Source organism: Oncorhynchus tshawytscha, linkage group LG01 (assembly GCF_018296145.1).
Source record: "Oncorhynchus tshawytscha isolate Ot180627B linkage group LG01, Otsh_v2.0, whole genome shotgun sequence".
Lineage (NCBI taxonomy): Eukaryota > Metazoa > Chordata > Actinopteri > Salmoniformes > Salmonidae > Oncorhynchus > Oncorhynchus tshawytscha.
The window spans coordinates 21,960,929-21,984,711 of NC_056429.1; the positions used below are offsets into that span (position 1 = coordinate 21,960,929).

The following is a 23,783-nucleotide window of genomic DNA, read 5'->3' on the forward strand; positions in this document are numbered from 1 at the left end:
TACACACAATACTCCATAATGACAAAGTGAAAACTGGTTTTTAGAAATTTTTGCAAATGTATTACAAATAAAAAACAGATACCTTATTTACAAAAGTATTCAGACCCTTTGCTATGAGACTCGAAATTGAGCTCAGGTGCATCCTGTTTCCATTAATCATCCTTGAGATGTTTTTACAACTTGATTGGAGTCCACCTGTGGTAAAGTCAATTGATTGGACATGATTTTGAAAGGCACATTTTGAAAAGGCACCTGTTGACAGTATGTCAGCAAAAACCAAGCCATGAGGTCAAAGGATTAGTCCGTAGAGCTCAGAGACAGGATTGTGTCGAGGCACACATCTGGGCAAGGGTACCAAAAATTGTCTGCAGCTTTGAAGGTCCCCAAAAACACAGTGGCCTGCATCATTCTTAAATAGAAGAAGTTTGGAACCACCAAGACTCTTCCTAGAGCTGGCCACCTGGCCAAACTGAGCAATCGGGGGAGAAGGGTCTTGGTCAGGGAGGTGACCAACTACACGAAAGTCACTCTGACAGAGCTCCAGAGTTCCTCTGTGGAGATGGGAGAACCAGAAGGACAACCATCTCTGCAGCACTCCACCAATCAGGCCTTTATGGTAGAGTGACCAGATGGAAGCCACTCCTCAGTAAAAGCCACATGACAGACTGCTTGGAGTTTGCCAAATGGCACCTAAAAACTCTCAGAACAATATGAACAAGATTGAACACTTTGGCCTGAATGCCAAGCATCACGTCTGGAGGAAACCTGGCACCATCCCTACAGTGAAGCATGGTGGTGCCAGCATCATGCTGTGGGGATCTTTTTCAGTGGCAGGGACTGGGAGACTAGTCAGGATCGAGGGAAAGATGAACGGAGCAAAGTACAGAGGGATCCTTGATGAAAACCTGCTCCAGAGTGCTTAGGACCTCAGACTGGGGCAAAGGTTCACCTTCCAACAGGACAACGACCCTAACCACACAGCCAAGACAACGCAGCAGTGGATTCGGGACAAGACTCTGAATGTCCTTGAGTGGCCCAGCCAGAGCCCAGACTTGAACCCAATCAAACATCTTTGGAGAGACCTGAAAATAGCTGTGCCGCGACGCTCAACATCCAACCTGATAGAACTTGAGAGGATCTGCAGAGAAGAATGAGAGAAACTCTCCAAATACAGATGCGCCAAGCTTGTAGCATCATACCCAAGAAGACTCGAGGCTGTAATCACTGCCAAAGGTGCTTCAACAAAGTAATGAGTAAAGGATCTGAATACTTATGTAAATTAGATATTTTAATTTATTATTTTTAATACATTTCTTTGTCATCATGGGGTATTGTGTGTAGATTGAAAAAGTCAAGGGGTCTGAATACTTTCCAATTGCACTGTATATCCTCTCACTTTCCACTATAGCCAATGAAACTTCAGATACCCTATTAAAAAAAGACATATTCAGATAGTTCCTTACTTGGTAATGATTATATACAGCTGTGTTTCTATAACTTCAGACTTTTCTTTCATAGAAAAAAATGTATAAACCTCAATGTACAGTAGTAGTCTTTTATTTTCTCATTTGAGCAGTTTACATATTGTCTGGTCACTGGGGTGAGGTGAATAGCATTGAACAATGCTAAGAAGGGAGGAGTTTGTCTTCATAAAAGAAGAATGAACTATCATTATGTATTCTTTTGGCAATACTGTTAACATGTTTGACTGTGGGTTTTCCTATAATTATGTATTCAAGATTATTTTCTGGGATTTTCCAGAGGAATCCAGTTTGTTGTGTTCTGATCTTGAACATATATGTACATAAAACTATTACTTACTGAAATGACTGATGCTTGGTTTTACTTTACTTATCTTTGGATGTATGTATATTTATATATATACACTACCGGTCAAAAGTTTTAGAACACCTACTCATTCAAGGGTTTTTCTTTATTTTACAATTTTCTACTTTGTAGAATAATAGTGAAGACATCAACACTATGAAATAACACACATGGAATCATGTAGTAACCAAAAAAGTGATAAACAAATCAAAATATATTTTAGATTCTTCAAAGTAACCACCTTTGGCTTTGATGACAGCTTTGCACACTCTTGGCATTCTCTCAACCAACTTCATGAGGAATGCTTTTCCAATAGTCTTTAAGGAGTTCCCACATATGCTGAGCACTTGTTGGCTGCTTTTCCTTCACAATGCAGTGCAACTCATCCCAAACCATCTCAATTGGGTTGAGGTCGGGTGATTGTGTAGGCCAGGTCATCTGATGCAGTACTCCATCACTCTCCTTGGTCAGAGAGCCCTTACACAGCCTGGAGGTGTGTTTGGGGTCATTGTCCTGTTGAAAAACAAATGACAGTCCCACTTAGCGCAAACCAGATAGGATAGCCTATCGCTGCAGAATGATGTGGTAGCCATGCTTATTAAGTGTGCCTTGAATTCTAAATAAATCACAGTGTCACCAGTAAAGCACCCCCACACATCATACCTCCTCCATGCTTCACAGTGGGAATCACACATGCGGAGATCATATTCGTTCACCTACTCTGCGTCTCACAAAGACACGGTGGTTGGAACCAAAAATATCAAATTTGGACTAATCAGACCAAAGGACAGATTTCCACCGGTCAAATGTCCATTGCTTGTGTTTCTTGGCCCAAGCAAATCTCTTATTTGTGTACTTTAGTAGTGGTTTCTTTACAGCAATTCGACCATGAAGGCCTGATTCACGCAGTCTCCTCTGAACTGTTGATGTTGAGATGCGTCTGTTACTTGACCTCTGAAACATTTATTTTGGCTACAATCTGAGGTGCAGTTAACTCTAATGAACTTATCCTCTGCAGCAGAGGTAACTCTGGGTCTTCCTTTCCTGTGATGGTCCTCATGAGAGCCTGTTTCATCATAGCGCTTGATGGTTTTTGTGACTGCACTTGAAGAAACTTTCAAAGTTCTTGAAATTTTCTGGATTGACTGACTGTCATGTCTTAAAGTAATGATGAACTGTTGTTTCTCTTTGCTTATTTGAGCTGTTCCTGCCATAATATGAATTTGGTCTTTTGCCAAATAGGGCTGTATTCTATATACCACCCCAACCTTGTCACAACACAACCGATTGGCTCAAATGCATTAAGTAAAGAAATTCCACAAATTAACATTTAACAAGGCACACCTGTTACTTGAAACGCATTCCAGGTGAATACCTCATTAAGCTGGTTGAGAGAATGCCAAGTGTGCAAACCTGTCATCAAGGTAAAGGGTGGCTACTTTGAAGAATATCAAATATAAAATATATTTTGGTTGGTTTAACACTTTTTGGTTACTACATGATTCCATGTGTTATTTCATAGTTTTGATGTCTTCACTATTATTCTACAATGTAGAAAATAGTAAAATAAGGAATAACCCTTGAATGAGTAGGTGTGTCCAAACTTTTGACTGGTACTGTATATATTTCCAACTGCAATTATAAACTGACATATAGCTTATCATTCACAAGAAACTGGGATGTGAACACAATGCATAGGAGAGTAATATTGTGATACTAACAGTGGTGTGAAATATAGGGAACGGTGTTAAGAGACAAGTGTTTTGTCCCCAGACCCAACAGTCATGTCAAATGTGTAAATAATCTATAGAATGTGCGTGTAGTCTACATTTCATATAACTAAGCACTATTATTGATTTGCTCTCGACTGTCATATCAAAGTTGATTGTTTTTCAAACACCATGGCTGTGTGTACACAGGCAGTCCAATTCTGATATGTAGTTTCAGTAATTGGTATTTTTACCAATCAGATCTGAAAAAGATCTGATGTGATTGGTCAAATGACCAGTCAAAAGACAAATTACTGGAAAAGAGATCCGAATTGGGCAGTCTGTGTAAACGCAGCCCGTGTGACATCAAGCAGCTTCCCTTGAGCCAAGGTGGAACTCAGAAGTTGCTAGGATTTACATATAGTTTCAAAAGTGAATTAATGTGAATTTAATGATAATTTAATACATAATGGTTAAAATGTCATACATCACTGAAGAGCAATAAACAATGCATGCATTCTGCATAACAAAGCATGTTTCCCATTTGAAATGTAAGGTATGATTTTTACTTCATTTGTTATCAAATAAATATCCTATATCATAAATTACTGTATACAACCTTCATGTCAAGAGGAAACATAACCTAGTATTCCAAATGTCTATACAAGGTGGCATAACTTTGAATGAAATGTAAGACTTTGAAATTGAATATAAAAGGTTAATAGGTGAGAAACCAGTCTCTATGTGTTCAGTGATAAAAAAAAAACGGTGCCACTCAATTATTTAACTAGTAACTTACCCACTTAACCAAAGAGCACAATGTAATTAGTCAAATATACCATTAATATCAGTAACAGGAAAAAGTTAAATATTTAAATCATTTTGGGAGTGTGAGTAAAGTCAAAACAATTAAAATGTCAAGGAGTATCTTTCAGTTCTCTGTTGTAGCAACGATTAAACTTAAGATGAACCTGATGACGCTTGTGCATACCCTAACAAACACATGCAGCTCCTGAAAATCCATTCAAACGTGAGATAAAATACAGGTTTAACAGCGGACAATAGTAATAGGAAAACAAAACAAGGACTGTAGTAAAGAAGAAAACAAATCCCATGTTCACTTCCCCTTAACAAATTATATCTAATATCTTACCATGTTATTAAAGGAATGACAATAACGAAGTAACAACATATGAAGGTGAGTAAAATGACAAAGATGAAGTAGAAAACCCTCACAAAAGCACATTGGATGTAAGACAGGTTTTAGGTGAAGAATCAGGATGCACAACCCTCAAAGGAACAAAGAAATGTAGCCTACACACTCAGGCAGGTGCCACTATACTCTTTTCCACAGTCTTATTGACCACTCTACTACATGGGACATCAGAACACTTGAAATTTGCTAGACCTGAAAAGATACATATTTAATATCTCTCTCAAAACCTTTCCTTCAAATGTGCATTATAATATCCAATTATCATTTGTGTTTATTCAAAAGTACATTCGTGTTTCAAACAGAAGGACAGACAGTACAAACAAAAGAGGCTAGCTGCATAATAGCTACTGTGCCTAATAGAAAGTGCTAGAGCATTAATACATCAAAAGTTTTGGTAAGGACACAAATGGAGTAATTTACTGGCACATCACAATCATGCGTCATAGGTGAACACAGCCCAACCATCACATACATTTAACTCCTCCATCGCTGTCACATGGCTAGAGATGAAGTTGCAGTGCTACCAACATGTGGGAACGGTGTGTCAGTTGGGGGTGGGTATCGTTGTAAGCTGTTCCTATGAAGACACTAGAAGACAGAGAAGAGAGAGCCAAGAGCCAATCCAGTCGCAGCTCCAGCGAGCATGCTGAGAGCCACGTCTCCTCCATCGTCACGTTGACGCTCGTGAACAATAACCTGATTCATCCCTTGGGGATTCCTCATAGGATATGCTCCTACAAATCACGGTGGGAAACATTAACTGGAGTTAGAATGGTGAAAAAAAGCTATATTGCAAAATAGTAACTGAAAGATTACATCCATTAAAAGAACAAAGGAACATTTAATTAAATGTGATTATCAACGTAACTTCGACATTCCTTCGGGAGCATGCAAACTAAAAAAGTGTGAATTCACCCTATGCGTACCTTGGTACTGATAGGGGTATGCAACAGCATAGGGCTGCCCATCAGCTGAGTAAATGATCTGTGTGCCATGGACAGGAGGAGCTGGGGCATACCCTCCATAAGCATCCGGAACATAAACCTGTTGGAAAGGCAGATATCACTTGTGTCACTATTGGGGAGACTACCACTACTGCCCTGGTATCAAGAGAACTGATGCAAGCCATATACATTTATCCAAAACCACAATATATAGCATAAACACCATGTTACAGTGCCTTCAGAAAGTTCTCACACCCCTTTACTTTTTTCCATATTTTGTTGTGTTACAGCTTGAAGGTAAAATTGATTACATGTAGATTTGTTGTCACGGGCCAACACACAATACCCCATAATGTCAAAGTGGAATTATGTTTTTTAAAATATATTAATTACATGTGAAAAACTGAAATGTCTCGAGTCAATAAGTATTCAACCCCTTTGTTATAGAAATTTGCTTAACAAGTCACATAATAAGTTGCATGGACTCACTGTGTGCAATAATAGTGTTCAACATGATTTTTTAATGACTACCTCATCTCTGTACTCAAGACATACAGATTATTGTAAGGTCCTTCGGTCGAGCAGTGAATTTCAAACAGATTCAACCACAAAGACCAGGGACGTTTTCCAATGTCTCACAAAGGGCACCTATTGGTGTGAAAAAAAGTACATTTAACTTTTTTAAAGGCAGACATTGAATAACCCTTTGATAGTGAAGTTCTTAATTACACTTTGGATGTTGTCTCAATACACCCAGTCACTACAAAGATACAGGCATCCATCCTAACTTAGTTGCCGGAGAGGAAGAAAACCGCTCAGGAATTTCACCATGAGGCCAATGGTGATTTAAAAGAACAGTTAGTTTAATGGCTGTGATTGGAGAAAACTGAAGATAGAACAACAACATTATAGTTACTCCACAATACTAACCTAACTGACAGAGTGAAAAGAAGGAAGCCTGCACAGAACAAAAAAATACTCCAATACATGCATCATGTTTCCTGTTTGGCCCTGTCCGGGGGTGTCCTCGGATGGGGCCACAGTGTCTCCTGACCCCTCCTGTCTCAGCCTCCAGTATTTATGCTGCAGTAGTTTGTGTCTCGGGGGGCTAGGGTCAGTTTGTTATATCTGGAGTACTTCTCCTGTCCTATTCGGTGTCCTGTGTGAATTTAAGTGTGCTCTCTCTAATTCTCTCTTTCTCTCTCGGAGGACCTGAGCCCTAGGACCTAGGACCATGCCTCAGGACTACCTGACATGATGACTCCTTGCTGTCCCCAGTCCACCTGGCCATGCCGCTGCTCCAGTTTCAACTGTTCTGCCTGTGATTATTATTAGACCATGCTGGTCATTTATGAACATTTGAACATCTTGGCCATGTTCTGTTATAATCTCCACCCGGCACAGCCAGAAGAGGACTGGCCACCCCACATAGCCTGGTTCCTCTCTAGGTTTCTTCCTAGGTTTTGGCCTTTCTAGGGAGTTTTTCCTAGCCACCGTGCTTCTACACCTGCATTGCTTGCTCTTTGGGGTTTTAGGCTGGGTTTCTGTACAGCACTTTGAGATATCAGCTGATGTACGAAGGACTATATAAATAAATGTGATGTTTGCAACAAGGCACTAACTAAAGTAATACTGCAAATAAATGATGTAATGATATAAATGATGAAATGATGTAAATATATCACTAGCCACTTTAAACAATGCTACCTTATATAATGTTACTTACCCTACATTATTCATCTCATATGCATACGTAGATACTGTACTCTATATCATCGACTGCATCCTTATGTAATACATGTATCACTAGCCACTTTAACTATGCCACTTGGTTTACATACTCATCTCATATGTATATACTGTACTCGATATCATCTACTGTATCTTGCCTATGCTGCTCTGTACCATCACTCATTCATATATCCTTATGTACATATTCTTTATCCCCTTACACTGTGTATAAGACAGTAGTTTTTTGGAATTGTTAGTTAGATTACTTGTTCGTTATTACTGCATTGTCGGAACTAGAAGCACAAGCATTTCGCTACACTCGCATTAACATCTGCTAACCATGTGTATGTGACAAATAAAAATTTTATTTGATTTGATGATTTGAAATGTGTCAAAGCAATTAGCTATTTCTCCTGAATACAAAGTGTTATGTTTGGGGAAAATCCAATACATTACTGAGTACCACTCTATATTTTCAAGCATAGTGTTGGCTGCATCATGTTATGGGTATGCATGTAATTGTTAAGGACTGGGGAGGTTTTTGTTAGGATTTTGAAAAAAAGAAAAGAAATAGAACTAAGCACAAGCAAAATCCTGGAGAAAAATCTGGTTCAGTCTGCCTTCTACCAGACACTGAGAGATGAATTCACCTTTCAGCAAGACAATACCCCAAAACACACGGCCAAATCTTTACTGGACTTGCATACAAAGGCAGTCAATGTTCCCGAGTGGCCGAGTTACAGTTGGATTTAAATCTACTCGAAAATCTATGGCAAGACCTGAAAATGGTTGTCTAGCAACCAATTTGGTAGAGCTTGAATAATTTTTTCAAGAATAAATGGGCAAATGATGCACAATCCAGGTGTGGAAACCTCAGACTTACCCAGAAACACTCACGGCTATAATCGCTGCCAAAGGTGCTTCTACAAAGTATTGACTTGGGTGTGAATACTTATGAGATATTTCTGTATTTTATTTTCAATAAATGTGCAAAAATGTCTAAAAACCAACTGTTCACTCTCATTAAGGGGTATTGCATGTAGATTGAAAGCAGGCTGTAACAACAAAATGTGGAGTAAGTAAAGCGGTAGACTGTAAAGCGGTAGCACTAGACTGCTCAAAGCATATTTAGAAAAGTAAAGTCTAGGCAGCAGGTTCACATACATACCGGAGGTGGAGGACCATATTCAGAATATGGAGGAGGGGCAGAAGCAACAATTTGCTGTGCAAAGCCAATCTGAGGAGGAGCGACCACCTAAAAATATAGATACACACACACACAATACCAGTCAAAGGTTTCCACACACCTACTCAAAAATAAATATCAGAATTGGGCTGCCTGTGTAAACGCAGCCATGGTGTTTGAAAAACAATGAACTTTGATATGACAGTCAAGAGCAAATAAATAATAGTGCTTAGTTATATGAAATGTATACTACATGCACATTCTATAGATTATTTACACATTTGACATGACAGTGCTGTGTGTGTTGGTCTGGGGACAAACCGCTTGTCTCAACACAATTCCCTATATTTCACACCACTGTTAATATCACAATATTACTCTCCTATGCATTGTGTTCACATCCCAGTTTCTTGTGAATAATAAGCTATATGTCAGTTTATAATTGCAGTTGAATATATATACACAGTACCAGTCAAAAGTTTGGACACACCTACTCATTCAAGGGTTTTTCTTTATTTTTACTATTTTCTACATTGTAGAATAATAGTGAAAACATCGAAACTATGAAATAACACATATGGAATCATGTAGTTTTTGCTTGTTCTTATCTGTAATTATATATATTTTTAAACTGCATTGTTGGTTAGGGGCTTGTAAGTAATCATTTCACCTGTTGTAGTCGCCGCATGTGACTAATAAAATTTGATTTAGTAACCAAAAAAAAGTGTTAAATCAAAATATATTTTAGATTCTTCAAAGTAGCCACCCTTTGCCTTGATGACAGCTTTGCACTCTTGACATTCTCTCAACCAGCTTCACCTGGAATGCTTTTCCAGCAGTCTTTAATGAGTTCCCACATATGCTGTGCACTCTTCTTATTTGTGTCCTTTAGTAGTGGTTTCTTTGCAGTAAGTCAACCATGAAGGCCTGATTCACGCAGTCTGCTCTGAACAGTTGATGTTGAGATGTGTCTGTTACTTGAACTCTGTGAAGCATTTATTTGGGCTGCAATCTGAAGTGCAGTCAACTCTAATGAAATTATGCTCTGCAGCAGAGGTAACTACGGGTCTTCCTTTCCTGTGGCGGTCCTCATGAGAGCCAGTTTCATCATAGCTCTTTGTGGTTTTTGCGACTGCACTTGAAGAAACTTTCAAAGTTCTTGAAATTTTCCTGATTGACTGACTTTCATGTCTCACAAGTAATGATGGACTGTCGATTATCTTTGCTTATTTGAGCTGTTCTTGCCTTAATATGGACATGGTCTTTTACCAAATAGGGCAATCTTCTGTATACCACCCCTACCTTGTCACAACAACTGATTGGCTTAAGCGCATTAAGGAAAGAAATTCCACAAATTAACAAGGCACACCTGTTAATTGAAACACATTCCAGGTGACAACCTCATGAAGCTGGTTGAGAGAATGCCAAGAGTGAAAACCTGTCAAGGTTTGGCTACTTTGAAGAATATCAAATATAAGATATATTTTGATTGGTTTAACATTTTTTTGGTTACTACATTATTCCATGTGTTACTTCATAGTTTTGATGTCATCACTACTATTCCACAACGTAGAAAATAGTAAAAATAAAGAAAAACCCTGGAATGAGTAGGTGTGTCCAAACTTTTGACTGGTACTGTATATTAAGACCTGAGCTATAATACTGTCCATAAGTAGACTAGGATATGCAGGCAGAAGGTCTTTGCAGACCAGCAGAAACTCACAGAGCTGATTCTGGCATCCTGGAGAGCCATGGTCCATGCCCTGAAACAACGATGGGAAAACAAGAATAAACATGAGTTTTCAGCAGGCTAACCCATATACACACACAACTAATCAGTCATATTAATTACAATGGGAAAGATGTCTTACAGTGCATCATCTGCACTGTCTCCACAAATGCTGATAACCCGTCCATCTCTGCAGACTATCTGGAGCAGGGCATCTCGACTTCTGCCCTCTGGAGGGTTTAGATCTGTGGACAGTGAAAAGGTGGATGGGACTGTTGGTTGATGGGTTGGTGTGGATACATTTTAGTCATTAAGTAGACGCTCTTATGCAGGGTGACTTACAGTTAGAGGATTCATCTTAAGATTGCTGGGGGGGTAGTTCACATTTTATCCTATTGTGAGTTGAGAGGATTGGATAGAAAAGTATAGCAGATGTAAGTAGTCAAGTACCTTGACATGCAGTTGCACTGCGAATGTTAATGCAGTCCACTCTCATGTGGATCTCATCCTCCATATCTCGCCGATGCTGGTCATCATAGAAAACCAGCCGCCCATCAGACCACAGATCAAACCAGTTCCTCTTCCACCGCCGCAGAATAGTGCCTGTATAATTTAATTATATTTTATTTAATTACTCTTAGCACTTTGTGCAAACATAGGTCTAAGCCCCAAAAAGCCCATGGTGGTATTGAAAAGCTACATGACGAAATTCTGTGAAGTGTCAGGAAAAAAAGAAAATATTTCTGCAACGAAAACAAGCACTTCTATTGAACATGTTCAGAAAACAGGGAGGAACCTACATGAATCTGTCCAATAGAAACGCTAGTTTTCGTTGCAAAACGTTTGGAGTAATGATTACACTCCAGGTTTGTGACAGACTTGTGTACTGCACTAGTGACAGTGTACAGCTAACGTTAGCTACAGCTCCACTCACTCTGCCGATGGAGGAAGCCACTTTTCACAATCGACATCGTTAGGTTACTCTGAAAATAAACAATTATAAACATTTGGAAACAACAACAAAAATGCTTACTGGATATAGCGAAATCTAACTATCTACAAGGTCATTTTCATATCTAATAGCTAGTTTAGCTAAACCATCGTAACACTCACTGCCTACACTAGTGCCTGGTATGCTAACTAACGTTAGCTGGGGAACGTTAGCTGACCGAATCTATTTACGTTGGCATTTGACACTTTGGTAAACTATGTTTTGAAGCTTATTCAGACAATATTGCTGTCGATTATAATATGACTAGCTACACATGCCATATCTGTAATTAAATTACCTCTTGTGGAACGTCCTTTTCAAAGCCCTGAGAGGACAAAAGTTAACTGTCTTGTTTTGAATGACATCATCAATATCAGCTGACTGGTCCTTAATTAGAATGCTGGGAATTGAAGCCACGATAAACAAGCATATTATTCGTTCGCTGTAATGTTACAATAATAAGTCGTTATTGTCTTTACTTTTAAAATATAAAGGAGCCAAACCCTAAAGTTATCCAATCATAAGGACATGTTCAAATCTGTATCTTTTGAGACAAAGAAAATCTAGGATGTCATGAATTATGAATATCTGTAGTTAATGTTCAGCTAATGGATGCTTTGTTCATAACCAAGTGGGCAAGGTGGTATTTACCACATACGACAGGGAAAAATCCACTTAAATGTCCCTCCAACTCTTAATTACTAGTGGGAAAATCATCAATAGGTGACGTTGCGTGCTTGTGCGAAATGGGAAACTGGGTAGTCGGAAATCCGACATGATTGTGTTCAAGTGTTTTTGAGGTTGAAACAATTCTTACATCAGTAAGATTTTAGCTTGATAAGTTAGCCAACATTGCTAATAATATAGTTAGCTAGCTTGCTTAACTACATGCTCCGGAACTTCGGTGACGACTAAGTATTTTTTTTAAACTCCCGCTTTGGGATGGATGTGTTAATGTGTAGTTCATACATGCAGAATTCCTGCTTTAACACAATTAGCCAAATCCTAGTTTGAAAGCGACTGCTTTTCTGGAAGCTGTGCCCTGCCATTTCCCCAACACGTGAGCCAGCCCCGAGCAATTTGAGTTCTAGGCAATGAGCTTCAGCCCCTCGCCATTTGAGTAACAGCTAGCAAGATGCACACACAGCAGAGCGAGAGAGCAATGACTTGGTACACATAAACTCAGCAAAAAAAAGAAATGTCTTTCACTGCGTATATTTTCAGCAAACTTAACTTGTGTAAATATTTTTACTTGTGTAAATATTTGTATGAACATAACAATATTCAACAACTGAGATATAAACTGAAAAAGTTCCACAGACAAGTGACCTACAGAAATTGATAAATGTGTCCCTGAAAAAAAGGGGGGATGGGGTCAAAATCAAAAGTAGAAGTCAGAATCTGGTGTGGCCACCAGCTGCATTAAGTACTGCAGTGCATCTCCTCCTCATGGATTGCACCAGATGTTCCAGTTCTTGATGTGAGATGTTACCCCACTCTTCCACCAAGGCACCTGCAAGTTCCCGGACATTTCTGGGGGGAATGGCCCTAGCCCTCACCCTCCGATCCAACAGGTTCCAGACGGGCTCAATGGGATTGAGATCTGGGCTCTTTGCTGGCCATGGCAGAACACTGACATTCCTGTCTTGCAGGAAATCACACACAGAACAAGCTGGAGGGCATGTCAGGATGAGCCTGTAGGAAAGGTACCACATGAGGGAGGTGGATTTCTTCCCTGTAACGCACAGCATTGAGATGACCTGCTATGACAACAAGCTCAGTTCGATGATGCTGTGACACACCGCCCCAGACCTTGACGGACCCTCCACCTCAAATCAAATCAAATCAAATTTTATTTGTCACACATACACATGGTTAGCAGATGTTAATGCGAGTGTAGCGAAATGCTTGTGCTTCTAGTTCCGACAATGCAGTAATAACGAGCAAGTAATCTAACTAACAATTCCAAAAAAAAACGACTGTCTTATACACAGTGTAAGGGGATAAAGAATATGTACATAAGGATATATGAATGAGTGATGGTACAGAGCAGCATAGGCAAGATACAGTAGATGATATCGAGTACAGTATATACACATATGAGATAAGTATGTAAACCAAGTGGCATAGTTAAAGTGGCTAGTGATACATGTATTACATAAGGATGCAGTCGATGATATAGAGTACAGTATCAACGTATGCATATGAGATGAACAATGTAGGGTAAGTAACATTATATAAGGTAGCATTGTTTAAAGTGGCTAGTGATATATTTACATCATTTCCCATCAATTCCCATGATTAAAGTGGCTGGAGTAGAGTCAGTGTCATTGACAGTGTGTTGGCAGTAGCCACTCAATGTTAGTGGTGGCTGTTTAACAGTCTGATGGCCTTGAGATAGAAGCTGTTTTTCAGTCTCTCGGTCCCAGCTTTGATGCACCTGTACTGACCTCGCCTTCTGGATGACAGCGGGGTGAACAGGCAGTGGCTCGGGTGGTTGATGTCCTTGATGATCTTTATGGCCTTCCTGTAGCATCGGGTGGTGTAGGTGTCCTGGAGGGCAGGTAGTTTGCCCCCGGTGATGCGTTGTGCAGACCTCACTACCCTCTGGAGAGCCTTACGGTTGAGGGCGGTGCAGTTGCCATACCAGGCGGTGATACAGCCCGCCAGGATGCTCTCGATTGTGCATATGTAGAAGTTTGTGAGTGCTTTTGGTGACAAGCCGAATTTCTTCAGCCTCCTGAGGTTGAAGAGGCGCTGCTGCGCCTTCCTCACGATGCTGTCTGTGTGAGTGGACCAATTCAGTTTGTCTGTGATGTGTATGCCGAGGAACTTAAAACTTGCTACCCTCTCCACTACTGTTCCATCGATGTGGATGGGGGTGTTCCCTCTGCTGTTTCCTGAAGTCCACAATCATCTCCTTAGTTTTGTTGACGTTGAGTGTGAGGTTATTTTCCTGACACCACACTCCGAGGGCCCTCACCTCCTCCCTGTAGGCCGTCTCGTCGTTGTTGGTAATCAAGCCTACCACTGTTGTGTCGTCCGCAAACTTGATGATTGAGTTGGAGGCGTGCATGGCCACGCAGTCGTGGGTGAACAGGGAGTACAGGAGGGGCTCAGAACGCACCCTTGTGGGGCCCCAGTGTTGAGGATCAGCGGGGAGGAGATGTTGTTGCCTACCCTCACCACCTGGGGGCGGCCCGTCAGGAAGTCCAGTACCCAGTTGCACAGGGGCGGGGTCGAGACCCAGGGTCTCGAGCTTGATGACGAGCTTGGAGGGTACTATGGTGTTGAATGCCGAGCTGTAGTCGATGAACAGCATTCTCACATAGGTATTCCTCTTGTCCAGATGGGTTAGGGCAGTGTGCAGTGTGGTTGAGATTGCATCGTCTGTGGACCTATTTGGGCGGTAAGCAAATTGGAGTGGGTCAAGGGTGTCAGGTAGGGTGGAGGTGATATGGTCCTTGACTAGTCTCTCAAAGCACTTCATGATGACGGATGTGAGTGCTACGGGCGGTAGTCGTTTAGCTCAGTTACCTTAGCTTTCTTGGGAACAGGAACAATGGTGGCCCTCTTGAAGCATGTGGGAACAGCAGACTGGTATAGGGATTGGTTGAATATGTCCGTAAACACACCGGCCAGCTGGTCTGCGCATGCTCTGAGGGCGCGGCTGGGGATGCCGTCTGGGCCTGCAGCCTTGCGAGGGTTAACACGTTTAAATGTCTTACTCACTTCGGCTGCAGTGAAGGAGAGACCGCATGATTCCTCGATCCCGCTCCAGAGTACAGGCCTCGGTGTAATGCTCATTCCTTCGACGATAAACACGAATCCAACCATCACCCCTGGTGAGACAAAACCACAACTCGTCAGTGAAGAGCACTTTTTGCCAGTCCTGTCTGGTCCAGCGACGGTGGGTTTGTGCCCATAGGTGACGTTGTTGCCGGTGATGTCTGGTGAGGACCTGCCTCACAACAGGCCTACTAGTCCTCAGTCCAGCCTCTCTCAGCCTATTGCGGATAGTCTCAGCACTGATGGAGGGATTGTATGTTCCTGGTGTAACTCGGGCAGTTGTTGTTGCCATCCTGTACCTGTCCCGCAGGTGTGATGTTCAGATGTAACGATCCTGTGCAGGTGTTGTTACACGTGGTCTGCCACTGCGTGGATGATCAGCTGTCCATCATGTCTCCCTGTAGCGCTGTCTTAGGTATCTCACAGTACGGACATTGCAATTGATTTCCCTGGCCACATCTGCAGTCCTCATGCCTCCTTGCAGCATGCCGAAGGCACATTCAAGCAGATGAGCAGTGACCCTGGGCATCTTTCTTTTGGTGTTTTTCAGAGTCTGTAGAAAGCCTCTTTAGTTTCCTAAGGTTTCATAACTGTGACCTTAATTGCCTACTGTCTGTAAGCTGTTAGTGTCTTAATGACCGTTCTACAGGTTCATGTTCATTAATTATGTATGGTTCATTGAACAAGCATGGGAAACAGTGTTTAAATCCTTTACAATGAAGATCTGTGAAGTTATTTGGATTTTTACAAATTATATTTGAAAAACAGGGTCCTGAAAAAGGGACGTTTCTTTTTTTGCTGATTTTGTGTGATGTAGCAAGGTTTGGAACCAAAGTTATTTTCCAACCGTTTAGTTCTGAACAAAACCATTATTTATTTATTTTATTCCGACCAGCAAAAAGTTCTGAAGCGGTTTATATTGTTTTCGTTCATTTTTTTTTAAACCTCTGAAATATTTTAATAATCTAAAAAAAGATTTAACTCGACATTGAATTACTTTACTAATCAGTGCAGCTAGAACAGTTTGCTGTGGAGTGGGTAATCGATTTAATTTGCATAGATAAGTAATTAAGAGCAAATTCTATTTCGCTGTAACAGAATGTAACAGTCTTTCATTAATTGTAATGAAAGACAAACACTATGCTGCCAGTCACGTAAAGCGCAAGATGCAACTGAAATTGAGGGTGAGGATAGAGGAAGCTCGACTTGAAGTGCTGGGCATCTTGTTATGACATGCATTACCAGAAATAGGCCCACAGAATTATACTTACGGAGGATCGGCTTTTATGAAGGAACTTTGAATGTCTTTGAATTTCCTAGTTGGGCTAACAAGCATGTTGTGTGCAGAGCAGCACTATAATTACAAACAGGTCTTACCTTTTTGTAGTTAATAAATCTGATGTGAAACTTGATAACTATAGTATTCCTTAACTAGCATTGAAAAAGTAAATCCATTCTTCTCTAATTAAATATCTCTCCCTAATTTCGGAATTACACTTGTAACGTCATCAATACACTACAGTAACGTATGCTTCAGATGGGAGGCGCAGGTAGCCTATACATCAGGGATTGTAACATGTTCAAGGAACAGAACAGAAAACAACAATTTTTTTAGAGGAACAGAACCGAGAACGAAAGTGATCTATACGAACCGGTTAAAAACCTGCCAGCTGAAATCAGTGTTGCCAACTCCTCAGTAAGGAAAGTAGCTGAATGACGTCATCGCCTAATTTACATAAATGGCCATGTGCTCGTAATTGTGATGGACGCTGAAGGAGAGAGGAATAATTTTGTGACAAAAAGTGAGTAAAAAACACCCTAAATATGTTTAGAACTACAAATGAACTTTCTTCTGTCGATTCTTTTTTTAAAATGTCATAATTCCAACCCTCCTCCTTTGGGCTTACCTCCACTGTACCCGCACCCCACCATAACCCTGTCTGCACATTATGCCCTGAATATATTCTACCATGCCCAGAAATCTGCTCCTTTTATTCTTTGTCCCCAACGCTCGAGGCGACCAGTTTTGATAGCCTTTAGCCGCACCCTCATACTACTCCTCCTCTGTTCCGCGGGTGATGTGGAGGTGAACCCAGGCCCTGCATGTCCCCAGGCTCCCTCATTTGTTGACTTCTGTGAACGAAAAAGCCTTGGTTTCATGTATGTCAACAATCAGAAGCCTCCTCCCTCAGTTTGTTTTACTCACTGCTTTAGCACACTCTGCTAACCCTGATGTCCTTGCCGTGTCTGAATCCTGGCTCGGGAAGGCCACCAAAAATTCTGAGATTTCCATACCCAACTATAACATTTTCCGTCAAGATAGAACTGCCAAAGGGGGAGGAGTTAGCCTGCAAAGTAAAGTCATACTTTCCAGGTCCATACCCAAACAGTTCGAACTACTAATTTTAAAAATGACTCTCTCCAGAAATAAGTCTCTCACTGTTGCCGCCTGGTACCGACCCCCCTCAGCTCCCAGCTGATATGTTTAACACCCCGGCAGTCCTACAATCTAAACTAGATGCCCTCAATCTCACACAAATCATCAAGGAACTCACCAGGTACAACCCTAAACAAGGGCACCCTCATAGACGTCATCCTGACCAACTGGCCCTCCAAATTCACCCCTGCTGTCTTCATCCAGGATCTCAGCGATCACTGCCTCATTGCTTGTATCCGCTATGGATCCACAGTCAAACGACCACCCCTCATCACTGTCAAACGCTCCCTAAAACACTTCTGCGAGCAGGCCTTTCTAATCGACCTGGCCCGGGTATCCTGGAAGGATATTGACCTCATCCCGTCAGTTGAGGATGCCTGGTTATTCTTTAAAAGTAACTTCCTCACCATTTTAGACAAGCATACTCTGTTCAAAAAATGCAGAACTAAGAACAGATATAACCCTTGGTTCACTCCAGACCTGACTGCCCTCGACCAGCACAAAAACATCCTGTGGCAGACTGCAATAGCATCGAATAGTCCCAGCGATATGCAACTGTTCAGGGAAGTCAGGAACCAATACACGCAGTCAGTCAGGAAAGCAAAGGCCAGCTTCTTAAGGCAGAAATTTGCATCCTGTAGCTCTAACTCCAAAAAGTTCTGGGAAGTCCAAAGTTCTGGGAAGTCCACTGTAAAGTCCATGGAGAACAAGAGCACCTCCTCCCAGCTGCCCACTGCACTGAGGCTAGGTAACACGGTCACCACCGATAAATCCATGATTATCGAAAACTTCAAGCACTTCTCAACGGCTGGCCATGCCTTCCTCCTGGCTACCCCAACCTCGGCCAACAGCCCCCCCCACCCCACCCCCGCAGCTACTCGCCCAAGCCTCTCCAGGTTCTCCTTTACCCAAATCCAGATAGCAGATGTTCTGAAAGAGCTGCAAAACCTGGACCGGTACAAATCAACTAGGCTTGACAATCTGGACCCTCTATTTCTGAAACTATCCGCCGCCATTGTCGCAACCCCTATTACCAGCCTGTTCAACCTCTCTTTTATATCGTCTGAGATCCGCAAGGATTGGAAAGCTGCCGCAGTCATCCCCCTCTTCAAAGGGGGAGACACCCTGGACCCAAACTGTTACAGACTTATATCCATCCTGCTCTGCCTATCTAAGGTCTTCGAAAGCCAAGTCAACAAACAGGTCACTGACCATCTCGAATCCCACCGTACCTTCTCCGCTGTGCAATCTGGTTTCCGAGCCGGTCACGGGTGCACCTCAGCCACGCTCAAGGTACTAAATGATATCATAACCGCCATCGATAAAAGACAGTACTGAGCAGCCGTCTTCATCGACCTTGCCAAGGCTTTCGACTCTGTCAATCACCATATTCTTATCGGCAGACTCAGTAGCCTCGGTTTTTCGGATGACTGCCTTGCCTGGTTCACCAACTACTTTGCAGACAGAGTTCAGTGTGTCAAATCGGAGGGCATGCTGTCCGGTCCTCTGGCAGTCTCTATGGGGGTGCCACAGGGTTCAATTCTCGGGCCGACTCTTTTCTCTGTATATATCAATGATTTTGCTCTTGCTGCGGGCGATTCCCTGATCCACCTCTACGCAGACGACACCATTCTGTATACCTCCGGCCCGTTCTTGGACACTGTGCTATCTAACATCCAAACGAGCTTCAACGCCATACAACACTCCTTCCGTGGCCTCCAACTGCTTTCAAATGCAAGTAAAACTAGTGCATGCTCTTCAACCGATTGCTGCCAGCACTCTCCCGCCAGACTAGCATCACTACTCTGGACGGTTCTGACCTAGAATATGTGGACAACTACAAACACCTAGGTGTCTGGTTAGACTGTAAACTCTCCTTCCAAACTCAAATTAAGCATCTCCAATACAAAATGAAATCTAGAATCGGCTTCCTATTTTGGAACAAAGCCTCCTTCAGTCATGACGCCAAACATACCTTCGTAAAACTGACTATCCTACCGATCCTTGACTTCGGCGATGTCATTTACAAAATAGCCCCCAACACTCTACTCAGCAAACTGGATGTAGTCTATCACAGTGCCATCTGTTTTATCACCAAAGCCACATATACTACCCACTACTGCGAACTGTATGCTCTCGTTGGCTGGCCCTTACTACATATCCGTCGCCAAACCCACTGGCTCCAGGTCATCTATAAGTCTTTGCTAGGTAAAGCCCCACCTTCTCTCAGCTCACTGGTCATCACAGCAACACCCCCCGTAGCACCCGCTCCAGCACGTATATATTGCACTGGTCATCCCCAAAGCCAACACTTCCTTTGGCCGCCTTTCCTTCCAGTTCTCTGCTGCCAATGACTGGAACAAATTGCAAAAATCTCTGAAGCTGGAGTCTTATATCTCCCTCTCGAACTTTAAGCATCAACTGTCTGAGCAGTTTACCAATCACTGTACATGTACACAGCCAATCTGTAAATAGCACACCCGACTACCTCATCCCCATATTATTACTTACCCTCTTGCACCCCAGTATCTCTACTTGAACATCATCTGCACATCTATCACTCCACTATTAATGCTAAATTGTGATTATTTTTGCCTCTAGTGCCTGTTTATTGCCTACCTCCCTACTCTTCAGCATTTGCACTCGCTGTACATAGGTTTGTCTTTTTTTGTCTTTTATTTTGTGTTATTGACTGTATGTTTGTTTATGTGTAACTCTTTGTTGTTTTTTGTTGCTTTGCTTTATCTTGGCCAGGTTGCAGTTGTAAATTTAACTTGTTCTCATCTGGCCTACCTGGTTAAATAAAGGTGAAATAAAATAATAAGAAGATGCCCAGTGCTTCATGCCCAGTGCTCTCCTCACTCGCATGTCGCACTCTACACTACACTTGTCTGTCCAATGCATGTACATAGTTTGCCCGTTCCATAGCAAGCTGCTCTATCCATTGGTGAAGTAATTTTAATGTTGAGTTAAATGTCAAAAAACAATTTGAGGTTTGAAAAGGATATCTGGCAGGCAGATGCAGGAATATGTTTTTGGGTGACAGAATGAGGGCTTTGCACATGTGCTTTATACAATTTTTGTGGGACAAGGAATAAATGCCCAGAACATAAAATAACATGATTAATCGGTTCCCATGCTTTTAAATAACCATTCTGTTCCGGAACAGTACAGATCGTTTTCGTTTCTGGTTCTGTTCCACAAATAATTTAGTTATTTTCTTGTTTTCAGTTCTGTTCCTTGAGTAACCGGTTCCAACCATTGCAGGCAATTTTCGGGGATCACTTTTGGCTCCGTGAGTGCTACTTTCAGAACTATTTGCTAAAAAGTATACAAAAGTACTGGAGAATTTCTTTAACATTGACAATATGCTCAAACTAGCTACATTGTCAATATTGATATAAGGTTGTAATTGTAAAAAATGTATATTGTCATCTTTTGGTTCAAAAGGTAAAAGAAGTTTCCCACTTGGAATTGTTGAAGTGAAAATGTCCCACTGGGACCTAGGAGTTTCTGGTAACTTCAAATATACGTGTTTTGAACGCAGCATCATCCCTGAGCTCTGATTTCTCCCAGAGAGGAAGAGGTGAAGCAAGGGTCGACTCCGCCCAAAATCTGTTTGCGCGAAAATAAACGTGAGGAGTTTTTGTATGGGTCAGGATAAAAGTGAGTTGCTAATTTGATACCCTAATTTGAGGGTTATTTGATCTAATAGAAGTTTCATAATGCACAGGTTGTTACAAGTGTACTGATATAAGTGTAATACACGTGACATTCCGGTGACTTTGAGATATAAAATAGTTTATCTGAGTTGTTTGTGCCTCTTAGTCACACATATACCTGCCCTCTCATTGGAACAGTGGCGTTAAGGATACGGTCTGCGAGGGGTCCTGTCAAGCCTGCAGGTGGTATGAGTAAAAAATAAATACGTTTGAAATACAGTACCAGTCAAAAGTTTGGAGGACAACTACTCATTCAAGTTTTTATTTATTTTTACTATTTTCTACATTGTAGAATAATAGTGAAGACAAACTATGAAATAACACATATGGAATCATGTAGTAACCAAAAAAAGTGTTAAACAAATCAAAATATTTGGTATATTTCAGATTCTTCAAAGTAGCCACCCGTTGCCTTGATAACAGCATTGCACACTTTTGACATTCTCAACCAGCTTCATGAGGGAACCACCTGGAATGCATTTCAATTAACAGGTGTACCTTGTTAAAAGTTCATTTGTGAAATTTCTTTCCTTCTTAATGCATTTGAGCCAATTAGTTGTGTTGTGACAAGGTAGTGGTGATATACAGAAGATGGCCCTATTTGGTAAAAGACCAAGTCCATATTATAGCAAGAACAGCTCAAATAAGCAATGAGAAACAACAGTCCATCATTCATTTAAGACATGAAGATCAATCAATCCAGATCATTTCAAGAAATTTGAAAGTCGCAAAAACTATCAAGAGCTATGATGAAACTGGCTCTCATGAGGACCGCCACAGGAAAGGAAGACCCAGAGTTACCTCTGCTGCAGAGGGTAAGTTCATTAGAGTTACCAGCCTCAAACTGCAGGCCAAATAAATGCTTCACAGAGTTCAAGTAACAGACACATCTCAACATCAACTGTTCAGAGGAGACTGCATAAATCAGGCCTTCATGGTCAAATTGCTGCAAAGAAACCACTATTAAAGGACACCAATAAGAAGAAGAGACTTGCATAGGCCAAGAAACACGAGCATTGGACATTAGACCGGTGGAAATCTGTCCTTTGGTCTGATGAGTCCACATTTGATATTTTTGGTTCCAACCACTGTCTTTGTGAGAACCAGAGTAGGTGAACGGATGATCTCTGCATGTGTGATTCCCACTGTGTAGCATGGAGGAGGTGGTGTTATGGTGTGGGGATGCATTGCTGGTGACACTGTCTGTGATTTATTTAGAATTCAAGGCACACTTAATCAGCATGGCTACCACAGCATTCTGCAGCGATACACCATCCCATGGGTTTTACGCTTATGGGACTCTGAGTCGTGGTCAGCTTTTCCGTAAGGAGGGCGGGGCAGGGCCTTATATGCGTCGCGCAAGTTTAGAATCGCAGTGATCCAAGGTTTTGCCAGCCCTGGTTGCGCAATCGATATGCTGATACAATTTAGGGAGTCTTGTTTTCAGATTAGCCTTGTTAAAATCCCCAGCTACAATGAATGCAGCCTCAGGATGTATGGATTCCAGTTTGCAAAGAGTCAAATAAAGTTCGTTCAGAGCCATCGATGTGTCTGCTTGGGGGGAATATATACGGCTGTGATTATAATCGAAGAGAATTCACCTGATAGATAATGCGGTCGACATTTGATTGTGAGGAATTCTAAATCAGGTGAACAGAAGGACTTGAGTTCCTGTATGCTTTTGTGACCACACCACGTCTCGTTAGCCATAAGGCATACGCCCCCGCCCCCTCTTCTTACCAGAAAGATGTTTGTTTCTGTCGGCGCGATGTGTGGAGAAACCAGCTGGCTGCACCGACTCCGATAGCGTCTCTCCAGTGAGCCATGTTTCCGTGAAGCAAAGAACGTTAGTCTCTAATGTCCCTCTGGAATGCTACCCTTGCTCGGATTTCATCAACCTTATTGTCAAGAGACTGGACATTGGCGAGAAGTATACTGGGGAGTGGTGCACGATGTGCCCGTCTCCGGAGTCTGACCAGAAGACCGCTACATTTCCCTCTTTTACGAAGTCGTTTTTTTGGGTCGCCGGCTGGGATCCATTCCGTTGTCCTGGCTGAAAGGCAGAACACAGGATCCGCTTCGCGAAAGTCATATTCTTGGTCGTACTGATGGTGAGTTGACGCTGCTCTTATATTCAGTAGTTCTTCTCGACTGTATGTAATGAAACCTAAGATGACCTGGGGTACTAATGTAAGAAATAACACGTAAAAAAAAAACTGCATAGTTTCCTAGGAACGCGAAGCGAGGCGGCCATCTCTGTCGGCGCCGGAAGCATGCTGTTCCCACATGCTTCAAGAGGGCCACCATTGTTCCTGTTCCCAAGAAAGCTAAGGTAACTGAGCTAAACGACTACCGCCCCGTAGCACTCACTTCCGTCATCATGAAGTGCTTTGAGAGACTAGTCAAGGACCATATCACCTCCACCCTACCTGACACCCTAGACCCACTCCAATTTGCTTACCGCCCAAATGGGTCCACAGACGATGCAATCTCAACCACACT

The 23,783-nt window shown here is 41.9% G+C and overlaps 1 protein-coding gene across 2 annotated transcripts; it reads right to left on the reverse strand.

Moving 5' to 3' along the window:
* Window positions 1-3,969: 3,969 nt before the first annotated feature.
* Window positions 3,970-11,735, reverse strand: plekhb2 (pleckstrin homology domain containing, family B (evectins) member 2). 2 transcript variants are annotated; one of them, XM_024412785.2, is made up of 8 exons: window positions 11,632-11,735; window positions 11,277-11,325; window positions 10,793-10,945; window positions 10,485-10,587; window positions 10,337-10,376; window positions 8,596-8,682; window positions 5,679-5,796; window positions 3,970-5,486 (listed from the first exon to the last, which is right to left on the reverse strand). In XM_024412785.2, exons 2-8 carry the CDS (start codon window positions 11,311-11,313, stop codon window positions 5,341-5,343), a joined length of 684 nt encoding a protein of 227 aa, XP_024268553.1. In that variant the 5' UTR covers window positions 11,314-11,325; window positions 11,632-11,735; the 3' UTR covers window positions 3,970-5,340. The 2 variants fall into 2 exon arrangements, with proteins under 2 accessions (XP_024268553.1, XP_024268630.1); XM_024412862.2 differs by lacking the exon at window positions 11,632-11,735 and adding an exon at window positions 11,456-11,589.
* Between the last annotated feature and the right edge of the window lie 12,048 nt (window positions 11,736-23,783).